Source organism: Electrophorus electricus, unplaced genomic scaffold (genome assembly GCF_041902795.1).
Source record: "Electrophorus electricus isolate QZ-2024a unplaced genomic scaffold, ASM4190279v1 Scaffold156, whole genome shotgun sequence".
NCBI lineage: Eukaryota > Metazoa > Chordata > Actinopteri > Gymnotiformes > Gymnotidae > Electrophorus > Electrophorus electricus.
Window position 1 is genome coordinate 47,501 of NW_027658437.1, and position 23,550 is coordinate 71,050.

General features: G+C 44.0%; 3 protein-coding genes across 10 annotated transcripts in view; 2 read left to right on the top strand and 1 right to left on the bottom strand.

Moving 5' to 3' along the window:
- The window catches only part of LOC145654784 (zinc finger protein 385D-like), a 39,982-nt gene extending 36,839 nt beyond the window's left edge, over positions 1 to 3,143 (top strand). Inside the window, exons 5-9 of one of the 2 annotated variants that reach the window (XM_081708830.1) lie at positions 976 to 1,254; positions 1,517 to 1,704; positions 2,194 to 2,295; positions 2,391 to 2,483; positions 2,781 to 3,143. In XM_081708830.1, the coding sequence (XP_081564956.1) occupies positions 976 to 1,254; positions 1,517 to 1,704; positions 2,194 to 2,295; positions 2,391 to 2,483; positions 2,781 to 3,008 (890 nt within the window). In that variant the 3' untranslated portion in view covers positions 3,009 to 3,143. The remainder of the gene's footprint in view (positions 1 to 975; positions 1,255 to 1,516; positions 1,705 to 2,193; positions 2,296 to 2,390; positions 2,484 to 2,780) is intronic. The other variant, XM_081708831.1, reaches the window with a different exon arrangement.
- Positions 3,144 to 9,010: 5,867 nt separating this feature from the next.
- On the bottom strand, positions 9,011 to 15,674 carry LOC113592328 (NFKB inhibitor interacting Ras-like 2). 5 transcript variants are annotated; one of them, XM_027033165.3, is made up of 4 exons: positions 15,584 to 15,674; positions 14,893 to 15,013; positions 12,871 to 13,112; positions 9,011 to 10,954 (listed from the first exon to the last, which is right to left on the bottom strand). In XM_027033165.3, exons 2-4 carry the CDS (start codon positions 14,984 to 14,986, stop codon positions 10,712 to 10,714), a joined length of 579 nt encoding a protein of 192 aa, XP_026888966.1. In that variant the 5' UTR covers positions 14,987 to 15,013; positions 15,584 to 15,674; the 3' UTR covers positions 9,011 to 10,711. The 5 variants fall into 5 exon arrangements, 3 of the variants coding, with proteins under 3 accessions (XP_026888966.1, XP_081564954.1, XP_081564955.1); XR_014120982.1 differs by lacking the exon at positions 15,584 to 15,674 and adding an exon at positions 11,189 to 12,790 and having other exon boundaries at positions 10,816 to 10,954; positions 14,893 to 15,561; XR_014120981.1 differs by lacking the exon at positions 15,584 to 15,674 and adding an exon at positions 11,118 to 12,790 and having other exon boundaries at positions 10,816 to 10,954; positions 14,893 to 15,561.
- A 362-nt stretch (positions 15,675 to 16,036) lies between these two features.
- On the top strand, positions 16,037 to 23,549 carry LOC113592326 (DnaJ (Hsp40) homolog, subfamily C, member 7). Of its 3 annotated transcripts, XM_027033164.3 has the most exons (15): positions 16,076 to 16,193; positions 17,758 to 17,876; positions 18,048 to 18,136; positions 18,627 to 18,751; positions 18,907 to 19,020; positions 19,193 to 19,267; positions 19,507 to 19,625; positions 19,753 to 19,906; positions 20,163 to 20,327; positions 20,845 to 20,936; positions 21,021 to 21,094; positions 21,236 to 21,382; positions 21,530 to 21,679; positions 21,872 to 21,934; positions 22,110 to 23,549. In XM_027033164.3, exons 4-15 carry the CDS (start codon positions 18,629 to 18,631, stop codon positions 22,145 to 22,147), a joined length of 1,314 nt encoding a protein of 437 aa, XP_026888965.2. In that variant the 5' UTR covers positions 16,076 to 16,193; positions 17,758 to 17,876; positions 18,048 to 18,136; positions 18,627 to 18,628; the 3' UTR covers positions 22,148 to 23,549. The 3 variants fall into 3 exon arrangements, with proteins under 3 accessions (XP_081564951.1, XP_026888964.2, XP_026888965.2); XM_027033163.3 differs by lacking the exon at positions 17,758 to 17,876 and having other exon boundaries at positions 16,041 to 16,193; XM_081708825.1 differs by lacking the exons at positions 17,758 to 17,876; positions 19,507 to 19,625; positions 19,753 to 19,906 and having other exon boundaries at positions 16,037 to 16,193.
- Position 23,550: the final 1 nt, after the last annotated feature.

Here is a 23,550-nt window from a genome sequence, read left to right on the forward strand (position 1 = left end):
CTTCTCCTCTGTGCTCTTATATTACTCTCAGCATTCACAAACTAGCAAAACAACTCTGAAAAGGGGGTTGTTTTGCTCCCTACCGTCTTATCTGCCCAGCAACAGAGCGTTCTTCTCAGGATCCAGATTAGGAGATTATACTATTACTATATACTATTATACTATTAATCCATTAAAATTGTGTTGTTTTTTTAATCACCTCTATAAATTCACCTCAGTATTTTAGCTGGGTTGTTTTCCCCTGCTAGTTGAAGCTCATTAGATAGCAGAACAATATGCTACTTAGTTAACATTTAATGAAGTGATCCAGCTACAGCAACAAGCACATGCCTCCATGTTTCCCAGTTGTTGAGGGGGTGAGTGGGGTCCCTTTTTAAAAAACATACCATGTTCTCACAATTACTTTAGCAAGTAAGGGAGTGGAGAGGTAAGGGAGTGGAGAGGTAAGTGAATGGAGAGGTAAGGGAGTGGAGAGGTAAGTGAATGGAGAGGTAAGGGAGTGGAGAGGTAGGAGTGGAGAGGTAAGGGAGTGGGGAGGTAAGTGAATGGAGAGGTAAGGGAGTGGAGAGGTAGGAGTGGAGAGGTAAGGGAGTGGGGAGGTAAGTGAATGGAGAGGTAAGGGAGTGGAGAGGTAGGAGTGGAGAGGTAAGGGAGTGGGGAGGTAAGTGAATGGAGAGGTAAGGGAGTGGAGAGGTAGGAGTGGAGAGGTAAGGGAGTGGAGAGGTAAGGGAGTGGAGAGGTAAGGGAGTGGCCCTGGAAATCAAGGGGGGGAGAGGGGAGGTCTCAGAGGCAGAGCTAGTGAGAGCTCAGGGGAGCCAAAGGGATCTGTTCAGTGATGGAGGGATCTCTCTCTCTCTCTCTCTCTCTCTCTCTCTCTCTCTCTCTCTCTCTCTCTCTCTCTCTCTCTCCCTCTCTCTTTCTCTCTCTCTCTCTCTCTCTCTCTCTCTCTCTCCCTCTCTCTCTCTCTCTCTTTAGAGTTGCTTTGTGATTCTGCCTCTGTGGTGAAGCTGGACGATACTCAGCCCAGCTCCGTGGCTCTGACTCCCATGTCCGAGGTGTCGTCTGCCGATGTGCTGGACTCTTCTTTCGTCTCCCAGCAATCAGACACCAGCAGGGAAACGAGCATCCAGCAGGGCAGCCCTGCAGAGGACGCGCTAGGAGATAAGGACCCAAGGCGGACCAAGCAGCATCTATACTGCCCAGTCTGCAAGGTGACAGTCAACTCAGTCACCCAGCTGGAGGCCCACAACAGCGGTATGTGTGTGTATGTGTGTGTGTGTGTGTGTGTGTGTGTGTGTGTGTATGTGAGTATGTGAGAGTGTGGGTGTTGATGTGACTGTGTGTATGGGTGTTGGTGAGGCGGAGGGTTGTGGGTGTTGTTGTGAGTGTATGTGTATAAGTGTTGGTGTGTGTTGGAGAGTGTGTGTGCATGTGTGTGTGTGTGTGTGTATGTGTTAGTGTGTATATGTGTAGGTGTGTTGTTAGTCTTCTACATGGCCTCATGGTCTTTCCACAGGTACCAAACACAAACTGATAATGGAGGGACAGAGCATATTGCCACGACGACGGGGAAAGGTGCTGTCCTCCCGTGCCATGTGTAAAAGCAAGCGATTGGCCAATAAAGGCAGCTTGGGTGTGGCCAGCAAGAACTTCCAGTGTGAAGTATGTGAGATTCGCGTCAACTCTGAGACCCAACTCAACCAGGTGCATACATACGCACTCATTCACAAGAAAAGCCTGTTTTGCAGAACTTGAAGGCAATGGCCCCTCAGCCTTAGTTAATTAGGTGTTAATTCCTATTCCTTAGGTCTCTCTAGCTGTTAGTCATGGCCTGCAAATATTACCAGTTAAATATTAAACCTAAAAAAGTGTTACAGTGGGTAACAGTGGGTAAAAGTGTGTTACAGTGGGTAACAGTGTGTTACAGCGGGTTACAGTGGGTAATAGTGAGTAACAGTGGGTTACAATGGGTTAGAGTGGGTTAAGCCCTGCCTACAGATCACCAAGGCCAAGGATTCCCTTCATACATATACTTCATACATCAAAGATTCTACTGGATCACAAGTAGTGTTGTTATAGTGAAGTATATTTATGACTTTCTAACCTCAACCCTAAACCTTACAGTATGTTTAATGACTTATATATGGGTTAACCCTAACCCTAACCCTTATGGTATGTTTGTTGTAAATGTAGCACATGAACAGTCGCAGACACAAAGACAGACTGGCAGGAAAGACACCAAAGCCCAAATACAGTCCACACAGCAAGAACCCGAACCCTACCTCAGGAGTACTGGTGAGACACACACAGACACACACACACACGCATACACACATACGCATACACACACACCCCGGTTCTCATGGTTTTCATTACAGTTCTTCTTTTAGCAGAGTGTCAGGTGGAGTAGCTGTGCTGGAGGAGCTGTGTCCGCCATGAAGAAAGTCTTTAACCAGTACAGTCTGTCCCCTTTGGCTTCACAGGTAAGTGATGACTCACAAGACCAGTTTTACATTCTATGAACATTTGTAAAACCATAATGTGTTAAAATACAGACAGCTTTTAAACTTTTCAGTATTTCACTTTTTCATTTGTATCTGATTTTCCATTTGACTCTGAAATAAGGTTAGGAAATTTTTTTTTCTGCTATGCAAGCTTTTTTTGCGTCACTGTTCCCTTTGGATTACCCTTCCGTGACGTGACGTGACTGACATTTCTATTGGTTGGGGTAATTTCTTGTCTTATCTCATTCTCACAATCTCTCTCCTAATCTCTTGTAGACCAAGCTGGCACTACAGAAGCAACTGACTAAAAACTTGTCAACCAGCTTCCTGCCAACCCCTATAACTCCACCCACTCTTTGCACAGTGGCAGCCAATCCACTCGCACTCCGGCACCCAGCTGGTGCCACATTTATTCAGACACCAATCCTAGGCCCCGCCCTCTTTCGGCCTGCACCAGGACCACTTCGGGCCACACACACCCCTATTATCTTCTCACCTTATTAAAGCATGCACATACTTACACACACACACACACACACACACGCACACACACATACACATGCACACACACACCCCTATTGTCTTCTCACCTTATTAAAGCATGTACATACTTACACGCACACACACACACATACACGCACACACACCCCTATTATCTTCTCACCTTATTAAAGCATGCACATACTTACACACACACACACACACACACACACACACACACATACACACATACACATGCACACACACCCCTATTGTCTTCTCACCTTATTAAAGCATGCACATACTTACACACACACACACACACACACACACACACACGCACATACACAATACATGAATAAACTCTATACAAATAAACTTTGTTATAGTGTGAAACATGTACATACAATAAACTGACATACAACACTCTTGAAAATTCTAAAACTGATACACACACACACACACACACACACACACACACACACACACACACACACACACCTCCTGAACTCTCCTATAAGACTGTGACCCTTCTGAGAAGGTGACTCGTGAACTATGCACAGAGTGGTAGAAGTCAGAGAGGAAGAGAATGAGAGACAAGAGAGAGGAAGACAACGACAGACAGCGGAAATGCAGAAGGAGAGTGAGTGCACACACCCCCGGGCTTTGGGAGGAGAGTGATTGCACACACCCCCGGGCTGTGGGAGTGCACACACCCCTGGGCTGTGGGAATGCACACACCCCCGGGCTTTGGGAGGAGAGTGATTGCACACACCCCCGGGCTGTGGGAGTGCACACAACCCTGGGCTGTGGGAGTGCACACCCCCCCGGGCTGTGGGAGTGCACACACCCCCGGGCTGTGGAAGGAGAGTGATTGCACACACCCCCAGGCTGTGGGAGTGCACACAACCCTGGGCTGTGGGAGTGCACACACCCCCAGGCTGTGGGAGTGCACACACCCCCGGGCTGTGGGAGTGCACACACCCCCGGGCTGTGGGAGTGCACACAACCCTGGGCTGTGGGAGGAGAGTGAGTGCACACACCCCCGGGCTGTGGGAGTGCACACAACCCTGGGCTGTGGGAGGAGAGTGAGTGCACACACCCCCGGGCTGTGGGAGTGCACACAACCCTGGGCTGTGGGAGGAGAGTGATTGCACACACCCCCGGGCTGTGGGAGTGCACACAACCCTGGGCTGTGGGAGGAGAGTGAATGCACACACCCCTGGGCTGTGGGAGTGCACACACCTCCAGGCTGTGGGAGGGGCCCCAAAGATCTCATTGACCCGCCCACATTCCTCCAGTCCTCCACTGAGGGCTTGACTGCTAGAGCATGACTCCTGGGAAATTTGGCCAGGCATGGTGATGAGTTTCACCTCTGGCGGGGACAGTATATGATTTTATAAAACATTAATCATAGGTTTTTATTGTGTAAATTATTAGAAGAATAATATTAGAGACCTAGAGCTAAACTTTAGTTAAGTATAATGCAAACATCCCTTTACTCAGTGCATCATAAATATGTTTTTATGTTTTCACATTTTTAATAAGTGTGTGCCTTCATTTTCAGTTTTTCAACTTGAACAAACATGTTTTTGCTCCAGGACACCAGAAGAGCTGCCACTTTGCATCATAGGTAATCATCAGGGGTTACACTGAATGCAAGTGTAACAGACTGAAATCACAATTTACAGGAGAATCAGTGCTGATTGCTAACACACACAGACGTGCACACACACACACACTCACAATTAGGGCTCCAATTTCTTCTGCATAGATTAGAAGATTTTGTGAGTCAGGCAGATGTATGTACATACACACACACGCACACAGTCACACACACACATGGATGATTATGGAGTACTTGCTGGTTCATGTGGCCTTTCATTTGGCTCTCAGCATTGTCTCATTAAAGTCTCACAAAGGTCACCCTGCCAGTCAAAATCAGCCTCATCCCTTGATTAAGATCTCAGCTCTCTCTCAGTGTGTGCCTGTGTGGGTGCCTGTGTGCGTGCCTGTATGTGTGTGTGGGTGTCTGTGTTCACACATACACAAGTGTGTGTAACAAATACCAGCCACAGTCCTGAACCTGTGACCTCATTTGCTCTTACGTGCTCCACTGAGCGTCACTAATGCAACAGTGCCCCCTGCTGTACTTGGTCTGCAGCATGGTCAAGCACCCCTTTTTCTGGCTTGTCCAGGACCTGTTTCAGTGCTGTGCTGCTTGTTTGTGATACATGGGGCTAGGGTTACCTGAACCCTATCCCGAACCCTAACCCTAGGGTTACCTGATCTCTAACCCTAGGGTTACCTGAACTCTATCCTGAACCCTGACCCTAGGGTTACCCGATCCCAAACTCTTGGGCTGGGTATGCTTCTCTGTGAATCTGCAGTCATGGGTTCTGCTCTGTCTATGTGGGCTATGTGTACTTTCATGTCTGTTGATTTTTTTCCATCTTATGAAATGTTAAGATGTTTTACAAAGTTTTATGATTACTTAAAAAAAAACTATATTAGGTCAAAGTTTATCTGTCACTCTAAAAATAGAGTATCTAGAGACTTTATTACATTCATTATTGTTATGATAAGAGCAGTTGCTGTCTGAGAGAATTCTATTGTTAATACATAAAAAGATATTGGAACATATCTTAAGATATGCCAAGAATGAGTTGGTCTATTTAGCTTTTACAACTTGGTACTAAAGAAAAGAAGAAAATCTTTGTGTGTGTGAGAGAGCGAGAGATTGGTGTGATTATATGAGGAGAACAAAAATGAATTATCTTAGTGTATTTGGATCATTTTAGCTCCAGAACGTAGTTACAGATGAATCTCAGGGCCAGCTCAGGGCTCCTGGTTCAGCTTCATTTGGGAAGAGTGCACCCCCTGCAGGAGCTGTCTGGCTCCACACATGAACAGAATTAACATTCAGCCATACTGGAGCTCACTCAAAAGGAACAGACGCTGGATAAAGGCAAGCTCAGCTGTGTTAAAATGATAACATACAAGGTCTGCTACTCCGGTTGTGCATGTGTCTCTGTGCATATGTGTGTTTGCACATCCTCCTCTGTGTCCAACACACTTGGAAACAAAGCGCTAAATGTGAACAACTGTTTTCATATCAGGCTTTCAGAGCAGTGGACTCAGGCTTGGGAAACTAGAACGGTTGTTTGGTAACATTTCTCCCAAATCTACAAAGCACACTGTGGACTCACCAGTGATCGCGATGTTGATACCTGGGCCCTCTGTGTGCTAATGACTATGTTGACTAATGTGATTGGCTGTTTTTTAGGACATTTAAATAACATTTTTGCTTATTTTCCCCTTCAGATTCAGTATTTTAAGCAATAACCATGTTTTGGATCTGTAATAGCCATAATGAATCACAATGAACACACTTTCCCTTTTATATAAAATGGAAATTTAGCCATGACTTTACCTTTCTGTATCTCTGGCCATCTCACTCTGTTTGTCTCTCTACCTTCCTTCTTCTCCTGGTTTTGTACAGTTTGTTACTGTTGGCACAGTGTCAGAGAGGATCTGTGACATTTCCTTGGGTTTATTTTGCACTCTGCGGAGATTGAATCTCTGTAATGGAACGTCTAGTATGACATGGGGTAACCATAGCAACATCCATTGCCAGCAGTGACATGACAGACTACGGCATTTTCCAGTATATTTCTACACACACACACACACACACACACACACACACACACACACACACACACACACACACACACACACACTAGCTCTTTTAGAAATGTCTTACTTTGCAGGAAGTGTAATGAGTTTGAAAAGTGCCAGCTGCCAGGGTAAAGTGAACAGGACAAGCACTCTCTGTTGCCACAGTGAATGCTGTTTATTAATATGCTCTCATAAGATGTTTTTGACACTACAACTGACTGTGATTGTGAGAAATTACCCATGCATACCTTTAACACTGTTTCTATTAACACGAGTATCTTCATCCTTTACAGACACTCAACACATCCATAATTAACACATGGTCAGAAAGCACAAAAGATGTCCAGTGTCCCATACATGCCTCTGTGTAATAAGGTCATCAGGACTGAGTGTTGAGTGTGTGTGTGTGTTTGATGTCCAGTGTCCCATACATGCCTTTATGTAATAAGGACATCAGGACTGAGTGGTGTGTGTGTGTGTGTGTGTGTGTGTGTGTGTGTGTGTGTGTGTGTGTGTGTGTGTGTGTGTGTGTGTGTGTGTGTGTGTGTGTGTGTGTGTGTCTGTATAATTAGTATATATACTGTCAGTATGTAATTAGACATTTCTACAATATGTTGGTTGGATGAGATTCCTAATTTCATGGTATTCTCTAAAAGGGACATGGCCAGTATTCATGAATGGAAATGCATTTGTGATTTGTTCATTGTACTAATGCTATTTACTCTGATAATAATAGTAAATTCTCACTTGACTGTTCATTTGCTATTTTTCTGTAGTGTGAGTGAGAACATGCAAGAAAGCACAAGGTAAAAATGGAGAGAAAGAATAAATGAATGAATCCATCCACCACTGCAGTGTGCATGTAGTTTCTGGGCCTTGTGGGACTGTTATTATTAACAGGAGCAGGACGCCTCCTCATTATGCCAGAGTGTCTCTAGTGCTGCAGTGTCAGAGCAGGCCTGCACTCTAACCTGTCATAACACTCCTGGTTATAACCATCAGCTATCAATTAACTCCTAAAACACATGCCAGGTGCCTCTTTTGCCTCCTACATTTCTCCTCTGTTACATTTTTCCACTGTTACATTTCTCCTCTGTTACATTTTTCCACTGTTACATTTCTCCTCTGTTACATTTCTCCACTGTTACATTTCTCCTCTGTTATATTTCTCCACTGTTACATTTCTCCACTGTTACATTTCTCCTCTATTATATTTCTCCAGTTATATTTCTCCTCTGTTATATTTCTCCACTGATATAAACCACACACTACACGGTACACTGAATATACACTCAACGGTACGTCACCGTTGACTCCCATTGTGAAATTTTGAAGCCACCAAGATGGCTGACGGGAGCTGCCATCTTGGGTGCGCTTGCGCAGTAGATGAAAAGCCAGAGCATGCACTGTAAAGACTGTAGGTAGAACAGTGTTGCCACCCAAACCCCGCCCACATATTAGTGCACGCCCCCTCTTATCCATTAATGTTGGTTCATGATGCTCCAGAACCAGTAAACATGTGTCTTCATTAGTTACTGGTTCACGATGGTCCAGAACCAGTAAACATGTGCCTTCATTAGTTACTGCTTCACGATGGTCCAGAACCAGTAAACATGTGCCTTCATTAGATACTGCTTCACAATGGTCCAGAAGCAGTAAACATGTGCCGTCAATAGTTACTGCGTCACGATGGTCCAGAACCCGTAAACATGTGCTTTCACTAGTTACTGGTTCACGATGGTCCAGAACCAGTAAACATGTGTCTTCATTAGTTACTGCTTCACAGTGGTCCAGAACCAGTAAACATGTGCCTTCATTAGTTACTGGTTCATGATGGTCCAGATCCAGTAAACATGTGCCTTCATTTCCATCAGCCACGTTCTGAAATTAAACTCTAAATGACCTCACATGAAGTATCGTAACCATAGCTTCCATATTCAGTCCTTCAAAATATTTAATAAATACTTAATAATCGCCTATTACGATTTCTTTTAGCTAATTACAGGATATCGTTCACATTATTTAATTTAATGGGACATTACGAAAATACTTTAATACTCAACCCGGAATAAAGATGTCAAGTGCTTCGGCGACTTTTCGACAAACTAGTTAGCTTTACCTGCTTTACTTCAAAAATGTCAAATCGAATAGTCAACGTTCTTAACAGTGAAAAGTTTAAAATGGCAAGTGAATATTAATATAACTGACGGCGTTCACGGTTTACGTCAGTATTAACTGTCAATCACCTCATCACCACACCCCTTCAAGGATCACATATCACATAACTTATATAAAATACGTTAATTATAAGGAAAATATTGGGAGAGATATTAACGTGAGGAGACTTTATAGACTTTATATTGCTTTACTTCAGAAATGTCAAAGCGAAAAAAAGATATTCATAGAGTAAACATAAACGTCGACCGAAGCTTAACGTACCAGCTACCTGTGCATTTGTGTCTGACCATTCGTTTAGCAGTCAGTCAACTCATCCCCACACTCCTTTAAATATCATCAAATAAACTTTCGTGGTAACAGAAAGTATTGGGAAATATTAACGTGGGTTTTGAAATAACACATCTGAAAAAAAAAATCGTGTAATTTGAAATGAAAGGTCACTGCAGACCTGCACCATAAAAAACCCAAATAAATCTCATTGGAAACCCCAAGTCTGTTGTACAGTAACTAAAGGGGAGAAAATTGATTCAGTTATATCAGACATGGTGGTGAAGTCTGGGAGATGCAGCTCTGGACCTTAGCTGTGCTCACTGTCCCGCAGACTGCTGAGTTATAATACCCCCCGATTCGATCAGTTTCCACCCTCACTAGGGTTAAGGCACCACAACCCTCATCTGTTCACTAGGGTTAAGGCACCACAACTCTCCTCTGTTCACTAGGGTTAATGCACCCTAACCCACCTCGGTTCACTAGGGTTAAGGTACATTTACACTTATGGCATTTTGCTGACGCTTTTATTCAAAGCATCTTGAAATCATGGCTGAGTGGCTTCAGCAATTGAGGGTTGAGGGCCTTGAACTGGCAACCTTTCAATTACAAGCTGAGTACCTTAACCACTGAGCTACCACGGCCACTGGTACCCTAAACCTCCTCTGTTGAGAAAAAAATATTTCATTGGTCCAATTTGTGATAGCAACATTATTTATATTGTTTCTTTTACTTCCATGATTGCAGAAAATAACTGTCTAAAATAACTATAAAAACTGCATAACTTTATAACATATCTAATACCATAATATCTACATCAGAGATATAAGACCATAAGAAATAATTCCTACATAAATGTGTCAGAGGGACCAATAACTCAGATTTCCTTTCATAGCTTAAAGCTGTTGCATTTTTAATCACTACTGAAACAGAAAATTGGCATTGACAGAATCCTAAAATGGCCAACTGCTGTTTTACATATTCTCAGCAGAATTCTCCTGATAATAACGTGTATTTCAAAAATATGTGTTTATACATTATTGTACATGCATGATGAATTAGGGTTGAGCTTGTATAATTCTTATACCATATAGTTACTGTTAACATATTAATATGGTTCACAAGCAATATGCAAACACACAAATGGAAAAAAATGGCAGTTAACATATGTAAAGATCAAATACATAAAGATTACGTACGTATAGGTCACGTATGCAAAGATCACATGCATACGGATCAAGTATGCAAAGATCACGTGCATATGGATCACGTATGCAAAGATCACATGCATACGGATCAAGTATGCAAAGATCACGTGCATATGGATCATGTACACCAAGATCACGTAGGAAAAGATCACATACGTAGAGGAAGAATGTAGTATGCCAACATGTGCTCAGTTATAGACAAACTAAACCAAAATAAAACATTTTTACAGCATCTGTCAGTTATAACACCTCCCTCTTTACTTTCATTTGTTACATGCACAGTATTGTTATAATAGACACCACTCCTCCCCATCTCCTCATCTCTCTCCCTCCCTCTATCCTCTCTTCATCTTTCCTTCCATCCTCTCTTCATCTCTCTCTCTCCTTCTTTCTCTAGCTATCTACAGAACCGCTGCTCTTGTTTTTGTTGCGGCTGAGAGGAAATGAGGATTTACTCTGTGGCTGGGTCATTTTACTGGCCAGGTGGACGAAGGGCTCGATGAGTGTGCGCCGGTCAGTCACCGACACCTCCCACAGTCGGACCTTCTCCTGCCGGGCCCACTGCTGGGCTGCCTCGCTGTCCATAAACCTATGCTCTGCCAGGTCCAACTTATTCCCCAATACCACTATAGTCACCTAAGCAGAGAGAAAGAGTGAAAGATTAGATATGCATGCATGTGTGTGTGTGTGTGTGCGTGTGTGTGTGTATCTATACATAAATACATACATACGTACATGTGTACATATACAAACATACAAACATACATATGTACGTGTGTGTGTACATATACATACATACTGTCATGGTAGACCGGTCCCTCCGGACATGCCTCCGCCAGACCAGGACTGTACCAGGACTGTACCACTTACCTTCCACGCTCGCAATCGCCTGTCTTCTGACAGGAGACACCTGCATTTCATTAACCCTACGCAATATTTATACACCCACAGGTTCGGATGGACAGTGCTGCACATTAGCGGTCAAGACCACGCTCGTCTACTGGTGTAACGCTGCTCCGTTCCTGGAGACCACCTAGACTCCTCGTCGCTATTTTAGCATAATGGATAAAGAACCTGTTGGTGCAACTTCACCTTTCGCTTCCTCCGTGCCGCCTGCGTCACAGACTGTGCAGCCACCCGGAAGCGAAGCGAGGAGCCCTGAATGGGTTCACCTGCTGGCTGTCCAGATGGCGGCACAGGATCAGCATAGACAGGAGATTGGGGAGGTTCGCTCTATGGTTCAGTCGCTTGGCCAGTACATCAACCGCCTGTCAGTGAGTACCGAGCAAAGAATGAGCTCCCCCATCAACCCGCTGGTACATGAGGGAGTTAAAGGGTTGATCACCTCCCCCGAGGCATACTGAGGAGACCCTGATACCTGCAAAGGTTTTATCGTGCAGTGTGAGCTGTTCTTCGGACACCAGCTGCGACTGTCCGACCATGCAAAAGTGTCGTTTGTTATCTCGAGGCTTACGAGAAAGGCATGCGTATGGGGTGCAGCATTGGTCACAAACAATTCTCCGCTTATGAACAATTATGCGGGATTTGTCAGAGAACTACGATCGGTATTCAACCATCCCCACTAAGGATTGAGGCTTCGCAAAGAGGCTAGGTATCAAGGCCATCACCCTGACCTCTTCGTTAAGTGTACAGGCCCTGGATGGGGGTCCAGTAGGCCCAGGTTACATCACCCATGTGACTCCTCGTGTCCTCCTCGTCACCAAGGAGGGACACACTGAATGCATCAGCTTTTTTCTCCTACCCTGCCTATCTCACTCTCTCACCCTAGGTTTGCCATGTCTGCATGCGCACAATGCACAAATGCTGTGGGCAAAAAAACAGATCCTGCAGTGGGCACCGTCCTGCAATCGGAAGTGCTTCCCAAACAAGACAACCAGGCAACCTCAATAGAAAGTCCTGAGGCCAATAAGCAGGTTGCAACTTCTCCTCTTGCTTCCTCCATGCCGCCCGCGTCACACATACATACATGTGTGTGTACATATACATACATGCACGTGTGTGTGTGTGTGTGTGTGTGTGTGTAGTACACAATACGTTTTCCTTCATCACGTTTTTCTTCATCAACTGTACAAATAAAAGGCTTCTGAAGATCTAGGCGGTATAACCAGGGTCAGAGTCAGGGAGAAGTCACCAGAGTCAGGGTCAGGGTCAGGGTCAGATTACAGTGCACCAGGGTCAGGGTCAGGTTACTGTACACCAGGGTCAGGGTCAGGTTAGAGTCAGGTTGCAGTACATCAGGGTCAGGGTCAGGTTATTGTACACCAGGGTCGAGGTCAGGTTACAGTACACCAGGGTTAGGTTACTGTACACCAAGTTCAGGGTCAGGTTAGGGTCAGGTTACAGTTGTAGTTTACAGATTACGCCGTAGTTGCTCCTTGGAATCTTCTTCAGAAACTGGGTAGACCTCCTACAGCTTCAGAATCACTTACACAGCTGACAAAGGACCTCCACCTGAAACGTCCTAGATTTTAGGAACCCCACTAGGTCTGTTACAGTTAATGTTTTTTTAAAAGCCTTTATAAAGACCACACCTCCTTTTTGTCACGACAGCGGTCGATTTCTTTCTTCAGTGCTTCCATGCGTTTGAAGGACTCCTTGCTGTCGATGCTGTAGACGAGCACAAAGCCGTCTGCGAAACTGAAGTAATGGCGAGGGAACTCTGCTCCGTCGCGCAGACCTCGCGTGTCATAGAAACGCAACTGCTCACGGGTGCCGCGGTCAGTCTCCACCGAGCCGATGTAAATGTCCTCTAGTGTCTCCAGGGGCTCTGAACCTGTCAAGTCCAAACTCAGTGGTTAAGGTACTCAACTAATAATCAGAAAGTTGCCAGTTCTAGTCCCACCACCACCAAGTTGCCACTGCTGGGCCCCTGAGCAAGACCCTTAATCCTCAATTACTCAAGTTGTGTTCAGTCAAAATTGCTCTGGATAAAAGTGTGAGATAAATGCCATGTTTTACATTTCATGGCAGCTGATTATTACAAATTGATAATTAACATACAACATCAGAAATATTATCAAAGTATGCCTTTTCAAGTGTTTGCATGCCTTTTGTATTAGCCAAATATCTTGAAAAAAAAATAGGAAATAATGCTACAAAACTCAACAGGGAAAGTGTGCCCATTAATATCATGCTCCCTTACCCATGTGCCCTAACCCTACCCCATTAATACCACGTACCCTAACCCATTAATACCATGTTCCCTGACCCATGTACCCCCTACATTGGTGCTTTAAAAGCAAACCTTTTATGAGCTGCTTTGAAAGAAAAGGTGGAAGGTGTTGAAAAACAAACAGAAAACTCTAAAATCAGTTAGCTGACTGTCAATAAAATGAACACTACACTAAATCTATTACTGTTGGTTACAAGATTAAATCATTGCCTTACTGATGATTTTAGAGAAAGACTACTGGATTCATTATATTAACTAGAGTTTATAATTCAAATATTTGTTTTAAACCTATTTGAAGGTAATTAAAATGTGTAACTAATAAAATACATTAAAAACATGAGATTTTAAATATACACTGTGTACCATTTATGCCCATATTGGCTTTTCACATTTTTCTTATTTTTATATTTTACGAATTAATTACATTTTGTATAAGACACTAATCATTAATGTTAGATTACATTACAGTAGATATCCCATAAAAATAAAACCAATATGTAGTTAAAAAATATCTGAAAACAGATCTTGTTGGGTTATGGTATAATGGGCACACTTACCCCTTTAAGCAGTGGCCACCAAGCCTGAGTTCTACCTTCCTGTGTATAGGGTTAGGGTTAAAGGTTAACCCAAACCCTAACTTCCCTGTGTATAGCTCATCTAATAGTTAATTTCTCAAACTGCTGTTTATGTCAATTGTAATTCATACTGTAATCTCGATTCACTCACCACCCTGCCATTTATGTTAAACTGTAATTTATGTTTTAAATATCAACTGTGAAACTGTGTGCTATGTTTTGTGTAGCATGTCACTGACTCCTATGCACAACTCACTTTACATATGCCCAGTACTGTGTACTGGACTAAATAATTGCACTGTCTACTAATTTTGTATTTGTCCTGTCCTGTATTTATTATTGTTTATTTAATGTTTATTTAATGATATTTTTGCGCTATATTGGACTGTTTGCACTTGTGTAGCATGTTGTCTGTTGCACTGTTGTTTTGTGTTGCACCATGGTCCTGGAGGAACATTGCCTCGTTTTTGCTGTGTACTTGTATATAGCTGAAACGACAATAAAACCTCTTTGAATTTTGAACTTTGAAAGACTGGAATCTACTTTCTTTCTACCCAGGTACATTTGTATTTGGATATACATATTCTACTGTATATTTTGTATAATTTGCTGCTTTATGGAGGCTGTTAACAAAATGTTGTTATACTCACAATGATAATAAAGACTTTGTACCTGCTCTAATAATACCCGGTCCTGTTAATCACTGTCCCAACAACCTGACTGGGAGGATCAGGAACTGAATTCTCCAGGAAGGTAGATATACAGACAGCGGTGCGCACTGGTCTACATGAGACATGATTTCTTACCAGCAACATGATTGGCATACAGTAACTGTTCAAGTATCGCCGTCTTTCCAACAGATGCGAGTCCACACACTACGACCTTACAGCTCTTTCCCATGGTCACCTTTAGTCTTGCACAGTTACACTAACAGAGAGGGAGGAACCGGAGCATCACTTTCAGCCCAAAGTCTGTGAAAAGAAACTGGGGAACTAATCCGAAAAACGCAAAGTGAGAAGGTTTCCCACACCGACTGTGGAACTGGTATTGAAAAATAAAAATCAAAACAATATTAAAGAAATGGTCAACTCTTGTATGACAAACAGGTTTGCAGGAAATTTTGTGGACACTGCGCACAGCGTGTCATTTAAAGAAGAGCTAAACATTGTGTGCTTTTAAGAAATAATAAGCAGGCAAAGCCAGCGCTGTCGGAACACCCATGTTTCTCGAGTTAGGGTTAGGGTTGTCGCCTTTTGTTAACTGGTTTAAACAACACAATCATGATATTGTTATTAGCTGTCTATGTTAGCGGGCTATTCGGGCTTTGGATATAGGTTAGCTAAATTGCTACAGCACATGCAATTGAACAAATACAACATTTGTCTTGATTTCTATAAGAGTCTGTTCAATTGTTACACAAAACGACTCGATCACTATAACGCGATCAGTAGAAAATACAGTTAAAAGTGGCAGATACGAACTACAATCTATGCTCACCGCCGCTGCTTCCTGTTTACATGCCGACGGAAAATCGTCGACGAAAAATGACGCAGAGCAGAAATAGTTCGCCTGGAGCCGGTGGGTTTAAACTAACTCTCGTTCTCCCGCGTTCTACAGAATAAGATCCTGTATTTTCATGTCTCAGACTATCCATAGTTCTTATTTTTATAACTAATTGTTCACCCTTGTGCATGGTATTTTGCTTTCTGTTATCAGTGTATGTGGCAACCAGTTGAATGCTTTATTGTCATGAATTATGCCAATACATATGTGTATTTTGCATTTGACAGTTTTGACTTACTTGACAGAGTAGCATAAGATGGTCAAATATCACAGGTGTTTATTGGGATCATTAAATTATTATATACTTATCTATTGTGTTCCAGAATTAGGTGTATATGTGTTTTTCTCATATTTGTCAAATTTGTGTTAAAATTGTAGCCTGACTGCGCACGAGGACCCCCGACACTACAAGATGGAGCAACCCTCCGCGTGAATCTCCACGCGCACGTCTCTCTCCGCCCCTGGTCGGCAAAATGGCGACTGTGGGGTACGATGCGTCTGCGGATCCGGAGATGGAGTTGCTCAGCGATGAGGAGCTGGAAAGGTAATTTGAAGAGCGACCAAGCGAGTCCAGTCCTAAGCAATTACATAAAGCCACGTTGAGTATGCCAAGGGGCTTTTGTATTCGGTTGACACAGAGTGATCTTCACATATGCGATGACAGACCTCGGAACATTCCGGTGTCTGGCCTGGCTCGCTGTGCTAGCCTAGCCTAGCCAACGGGCTCTGAGCATATGACTTTTCTTTTTCATGTGTGAAACATCCCACATCGTCGCCAGAGCGACTGTCTATTGTTTCCTGCGACTTCATTCTCATCGGTTATTTCAGCTGTCTGTAAGCACTTTAGTGTTTCCCACTGTTTTATTGGACGTATTATTAGCTCTAGCTAGGCTAGCTACAAAACGTACGCGGTTTGCTGGGTAGGGGATGCCAGGAGCAGGGAACTAGCGTTAGGGAGCTAACCTATCTTATCTTGGCTGTGTCCCGGTCTGAGCAACTGTTTGGTGGTTACTTTTATAGCTTTCATTTTCTGTGCATTTATTGTGGCTTTTACCCAGCGTGATACAATCGTTGACCGCATTTTCTCACCTGGGCAGTGGTCAGACACGCACCAAAATCCCGTAATTAGGTTAAAATTAGATTAGAGTTAAATTGAGGTTATCGTTCAAAGACATGGAGCCATATCGCATCTCTGAATAGTCGCGACTTTCTCGGTTGTAACGTTACTTCTATTCTGAAAGACATGCTAGATCATTAGCCTCTCTACACGTCATCGTTTTACGAGCTCTAGCTCGCTATCTTAGCTAGCTAAAGAAGTTTGGTGGGGGGGATTCTATAGCGCTAGAAATCTGAAATCGGAATAAGAATTAAGTGCAATATTTGATCAGTATTTAATCGTCGTGCAAATGACGTCATGCTTTCGCTCCTTCGTTGATTGATTAGCTGTTGGGATATTCTCGTTAGCTGTGTTCATCGCAGCTAGCTAATCTAGGTCCATTACCGAAATGCTCTACAAACCTCGAGAACTTTCTATTGCCAAACGTTTGCAGAGGTGCCCACATGAGAATGTAATGGAATCCACGAGGACGTGACCTCCCTTAGGCGACAGCTGGGTGACGTTTAGTTAGTGGGAAGATCAGGTTCACTTGCAGCGAAATCTGCTGAGAAACGTGATATACCCACGTGACCTTAGATACAAGTCGTGGTCTTGGTGGTGGTTCATGGGCACAGACTACATGTCTTTGGCGTTTACTGGAATGCTTTCACTGTCTGAATTAATACCGCGTTTAATGTTTGTATAGTAACTAAAACTATGCTACCAACATTCATGTTCAGTCACCCAGTTGTATGTTCTTTGATTTGTTACACTTGTCTTCAACCTGCTGACCAAGCACTGAGCAAGACACATGCCCTTGCCAAACCACCACAGCTGCTTTGCTTTGCGTTGTGGCGGACAAGCTAACCAAATTACGCAGTCATGTGTTGTCATGTCATTGCTGAACCTAGGACAGGTTTTATGTTTAGCAGTCATGACTTGGGTAGCTCTCCCCCAAACCCCTCTATACCACCATTAACATGGTGTTTCTTTTTTGCTTACCTGTCTGGAGCCTAATCTGATCAACAGTTTAGCAGAGAGTCTCCACTGTAGCAGGGATTCTCCTCATTCAGTTGCTGGAGTGATGTTGGAATGCAGACTAGAGCACTCAGTCCAGAAGCACATGATCTAGTGAGTTCTGTGTGTTTGGACTCTATGTGCAAATCTGTTCCACACCACCATGATATCTGGCTTCTGCTGTCATTGACTGTGTAAATGTGAAGGGCAGTGAAGATTCCTGATTTCTGATTCCCATTCTGCTTTGTTCTCTGCTTGTCATGTCTGCATGTGTGATGTCTCCAGGGAAGCTGAAGGATACAAAGAGCAGGGCAATGCTCATTACATAAAGAAGGACTACACAGAAGCATTCAGCTACTACTCCAAGGCCATTGGTAACTAGCCCCCTGTATCATGTTCTCTCATTCTTCTCTTCCACTATTGTTTTTCCATATTTTCATATTTGCCAGTACAAACATGCACATGCTGCTGTTTGAAGCTTTCTTCTGTAGCTCACTGCCATGCTGACACATACACTAGCATGGTCTGTAGACAGTTTCAGTTCAGTTTCAAGTTTCACGTACATAGTTATACATGGTATGCAGTGAAATGGTTTTTGTGACAGAGTCAACCTCACATATAGATTTAATGCTGTGTGTGATTGTTTGAGTTAAATTAACCTCTCTTGCTCTCTCTCTCATAAATTCATATATGTTTCACCATGGCAACATCTTGTTTTTGGGACCTTGTTCCGTGTACACCAAAAAGTATAATGGCTGAGTGCTACTTTCCCAACCCTTCTGGTGCTGTTTTCCTGTGATGCTCCTGTGGGATTTTTGCAGGTTTGTCATTGGACAGTTGAGAGTTTTGTTTTCCCTTTACCAGACATGTGCCCAAAGAATGCCAGTTATTACGGCAACCGCGCAGCCACCCTGATGATGCTGAGTCGCTACAGGGAGGCACTGGAGGATTCCCAGCAGGCCGTGCGCCTGGATGACGCCTTCATGAAGGTCAGAGGTCAAAAAGCTAACTTTGACCTTTTGAGCAGTGGTTGCACTTCCATGATAATGTACACTAATAAATTACCCAGCCACAGGGTAGGGTAGTGCGTGCGTGTATATGTGTGTGCACAAGTGTGGTCATTCACTCTCCCTCTAACCCCCAGGGTCACTTACGGGAGGGCAAATGCCACCTGTTGCTTGGCAACGCTATGGCTGCCAGCCGCTGTTTCCAGAAGGTTCTGGAGCTGGAACCCGACAACAGCCAGGCTCAGCAAGAGGTATGGCAACCTATCACAGTGCTGATAATCACACTACACCCAGGCAGCACAAAGAGAACCAAATGCGTAGCCAATCAGGGATTCATGTAGCTGTTAGAATTGGTACCGAATTCAAACTATATTTCATACCAGTTTTTCCACCAAAAAGTGTCTGTCTGTCCGTGTCCTGCAGATGAAGAATGCAGAATCTATTCTGGAGTATGAGCGAATGGCTGAGATCGGCTTTGACAAACGGGACTTCAGAATGGTGGGTGAGCCTTATACTGCAAAGGGCCATTTCTCCAACTCCCATGTGTCTGTGTGTGTGTATCTGTCTGTGTGTGGGTGGGTTTCGTATGGGTTTGTCTGGCTGTGTGTGTGTGTGTGTGTGTGTGTGTGTGTGTGCGCGCGCGCGCGCGCACGCACAAGTGCCTATGTGTGTGTATAGATGCTGTTCTGTATGGATCGAGTGCTGGAGTCAGCGTGTGTGTGTGTGTGTGTGTGTAGGTGGTGTTCTGTATGGATCGGGCACTGGAGTCGGCATCTGCGTGCCACAGGTTTAAGGTGCTGAAAGCAGAGTGCCTGGCATTACTTGGCCGCTACACAGAAGCCCAGTCCGTTGCCAGGTAACCAGATAATGGCATTACAAAATATTTACCTTTATTACTTCGTAGACTGATTAGTATAAGTCAGCTAAAGTAGCCTTTAAAAATGGCCAGACTGACGGCGCCTACAAAACACCTCCTCCTGCAGTGATATCTTGCGCATGGACTCCACGAACGGCGACGCGCTGTATGTGAGGGGCTTATGTCTGTATTATGAGGACTGCATCGACAAGGCTGTGCAGTTTTTCGTTCAGGCACTGCGCATGGCACCCGATCATGAGAAGGCCCGCCTGGCCTGTAGAGTGAGTCGGTACTACTGATCAAATACACACGGTCTCTCTACCCACATCTGTAGTCACATGCTTAGTTATGCTTTCCTGTGTAGCAGGAAGTAATTACTCCCACTCCCGAGGTTGTAATGACTGGAGGACAGCAAGAGCTTAACTTGAATAGTCTAACTCCTCCTTCACTGGTGCTCTGGATACATCTATTTTTATTTATTTTCCATGAGTACAAATGTAGTCAAGAATGGTTTTTCTGTTTTTTGGCTAACTGCAGAATGCCAAAGCACTGAAGGCTAAGAAGGAGGAGGGGAACCAGGCGTTTAAAGAAGGCGGTTTTGAAGAGGCCTATGAGCTCTACTCTGACGCTCTGACCATTGATCCCAACAACATCAAAACCAACGCCAAGCTCTATTGCAACCGAGCCACAGTCGGCTCCAAGGTGAGCCTTTAACCCCACCCCCCCTCCTGCAGGCTTCAGGGTGAGCTGGGGGGAGAGGAAACCCTGACTTGGACGCTCTGCTGACCAGATGACTCTGCGCTATTTTAACCCTATACAGGCACCAGTGAGAACACGCTGGATTACTGGAGTGTGTCCTCATTTGGTGTTCTAGTCTCACACACTGCCAGACACCACTACACTCCACGCTATAGTAGAGGAGGACTGGCACAGCCACGGCATGATGCCTGATGCTCACGCTCACTGCTCCACCATTTCACTGCGAGTTATACTGTGTATGACTATGTATGTGACGAATAAACCAAGCTTGGTTTTGTTCTCTCTCTTGCTGGAGGTTTTAGTCCAGTGTTTGAATTCTGAGCAACATCTTATACTGGAATCAATGATTTTCAGAAGTACATTGGATTGTGGCATGTGTGCAGTTTTAGGACTATAAATCATATCGCATGTAAAAACAGGTTCATGATTAATTCTCCCCCCTCCCCCCCTTATCTTCCAGTTGAAGAAACTAGAGCAGGCCATAGAGGACTGTACAAAGGCCATTAAACTGGATGAGTCCTACATCAAAGCATACTTAAGGAGAGCCCAGTGGTAAGGCACGTGTGTGTGTGCGTGCGCGTGTGTGTACGTGTACGTGTGTGTTCAGGCCACTTGTCTCCATTTGTAACCCTACAGTTTCATGGACACAGAGCAGTATGAGGAAGCTGTGCGGGACTATGAGAAGGTGTACCAGACAGAGAAAACTAAAGGTAAGGGGTAGCGTTAAAGGAATGCCTGCTGGGTGAGGGTTAGTTTACTTGTACAGGTATGAGTTCTGGTAGTGCAGGTCCCAGTGAACTTGCTTGTACAGCACTAAGTTCACGCCTTGCTGCTGTTCTGTTGTCCTTCAGAACACAAGCACCTGCTAAAGGCAGCACAACTGGAGCTGAAGAAGAGCAAAAGGAAAGATTATTATAAAGTTTTAGGGGTGGAAAAAAATGCCACTGAAGATGACATCAAGAAGGCTTATCGCAAACGAGCCCTGATGCACCATCCAGGTAGAATCTCACGTGCAAACAGATCTCATAAATATATTAAACACTACCAACTTGTACTAGGAGGAGGTTCATGTTAAACAGTACCAACTCATGCAGGATGCTGTCTAATACCATCGATGGAATTCCTCCCCCCCCCCCCCCCCCCAGACCGGCACAGTGGAGCAAGTGCAGAGGTGCAGAAGGAGGAGGAGAAGAAGTTTAAGGAAGTGGGTGAGGCCTTCACTGTGCTCTCTGACCCCAAGAAGAAATCACGTTATGACGGCGGCCATGACCTGGAGGATGACGACATGAACATGGGTCTGTCTCACACTCACTCGATGCATTAACATGGGTCTGTCACACACTCACACAGCTGTCTCTCACATCAAATTCAAATGCACGAATACACTAGCCATTCGTTTTTGGGTTGTTCACTTCATTTCAGTAATAAAAGTGTATTGTTCTTATTGTGGTCCTGTTATATAATTATTATATTATAAAATCTTTCAGATTTTGATGCCAACAACATCTTCAAAGCGTTCTTTGGTGGACCAGGTGGATTTAGTTTTGAAGGTTAGACATGCCCTCCAAACCCCACACAGCCCTGGGCTTCATGTACCTTTTGCTTAGATGTCATCAGTTTGTCCTTATGTATACAGCAGTCATAATTGCCATAACTGGCGTAACAAATATTGTAGATTTTCTGTATTGACTTGCTCTTTTTTTTTTTTTTTTTTCTTTCCTGTAGCTTCTGGACCTGGAAACTTCTTCTTCCAGTTTGGCTAACTGGACCTTCTCCAGCATGTATGCAGTAGACCCACACAAACTTAAGACTGCCCTGCCCCTGTCCCACCCCCTACTGCAGTATGATGGACCACTAACCTTCACTTGGACCCTGAGCCCATGCAGTTGACTTGATCTGGTACTATGGCCAGTATGTGATCATTCAAAGCACACTGCACAGCGCTCTGGTCCCCTTTTCTTTTTTTTAAAGTCCTAACCCCCCCCTGCCAATTCATATGGAGCTTTAGTCTGCTTAATTATGTATAAATAATTAATTTAAATGAAAGAATGGTCCTAGTTAAATAATTACCACCATAAAACGGTGACCTTTTTTGTTTTGTTTTGTTTTTTTTATGGTGTGGTCATTGAACCAACATTTTTCAAGACTTTGTTCAGATGTGGTGTACATTTAAGTAAGGTGCTACAGTCCACATCCACCTCTGTCAGGGACTCTTACTCTGTTCAGTACATCAGTGCAGGATTCACACAGGACTCTCCCCTCAGTCTGGCTTCTGAAACTCGACACTTGTCAGCAGGATAAATTTAACAGAATTACTTATCTCCCAATGTTCAAATGTAATAACAGTTTGCAGATTAAGTGAAGTTATTTTTCACCTTTTTCTAAACTGCCCCCATGCTCCCAAGGTATAGATGTGACTACACACGCCTTTCCAACGCCAAATTATACCACTGATGTGAATACACGCTCCTTCCCTCGGGCAAATTATATCATAGAAATTAGTCCCATTTGTTCTTCCGCTGGCTGGGGTTAAACTCGTACTACTGCATACAGAAGCACGGCGAACGGGTGTTCGAGCGCCCCCTCGTGGTTTTCTCCCTCTGCAGGGTTCATATTTCAATGTTGCCATGTACCCGTTGCTGCATTGTACATTTTACTGGAATGTAAAGTGTTTCTTTGTGTTGATGATCAATGACTTTTTAGTTTTTGTTTTGTTTTTTAACTATGAAATAGTCACTTTTTAAAATATCAATATTTATTGTAATTTCACAAGCCAGATGTGAGCCAGTGAGGAGTGCTGTGGTGAAGGTTTGGCCGTACCCCGTGCTTGTGTTCAGGGGAGCGGCGCTGATCCAACCTGATGACGGTTATCTGGAGCAACTAGCTCGAGGCACAATACCGAGTAAAGGACATTCTGGGACGTTTTTGTAAAGTGAAATTACGGAAATTGGCTGCCTGCACAAATGTCTGTCCTGCATGCCACCATAATCAGTCGTTGTTCGGCTACAACCTGAATTCCACTTCAGTTTAATCTTATCGCATAAGATCTTATGGCGCAGTCCATGAACCTCCACATTTGTCTGGCTCATGTTAACCGTCTTCGTTATGGACCGTTTTCAAATAGCCATGTAAATAAAGTTAGCTGTTTTCTCTTTCTCCCCTTCAC

What these genes read in the sequence shown, in the direction of transcription:
- LOC113592326 (XM_027033163.3), top strand. Translation starts at nt 16,123, where the DNA reads ATGGCGACTGTGGGGTACGATGCGTCTGCGGATCCGGAGATGGAGTTG. An exon ending in TGGATGACGCCTTCATGAAG is followed by an intron (nt 18,752 to 18,906) that starts GTCAGAGGTCAA and finishes TCTAACCCCCAG; the next exon opens with GGTCACTTACGGGAGGGCAA. An exon ending in GAGCCACAGTCGGCTCCAAG is followed by an intron (nt 20,328 to 20,844) that starts GTGAGCCTTTAA and finishes CTTATCTTCCAG; the next exon opens with TTGAAGAAACTAGAGCAGGC.
- LOC113592328 (XM_027033165.3), bottom strand. Translation starts at nt 14,986, where the DNA reads ATGGGAAAGAGCTGTAAGGTCGTAGTGTGTGGACTCGCATCTGTTGGA. An exon ending in GTATGCCAATCATGTTGCTG is followed by an intron (nt 13,113 to 14,892) that starts GTAAGAAATCAT and finishes TGGACTTGACAG; the next exon opens with GTTCAGAGCCCCTGGAGACA. An exon ending in GCTGTCGTGACAAAAAGGAG is followed by an intron (nt 10,955 to 12,870) that starts GTGTGGTCTTTA and finishes CTCTCTGCTTAG; the next exon opens with GTGACTATAGTGGTATTGGG.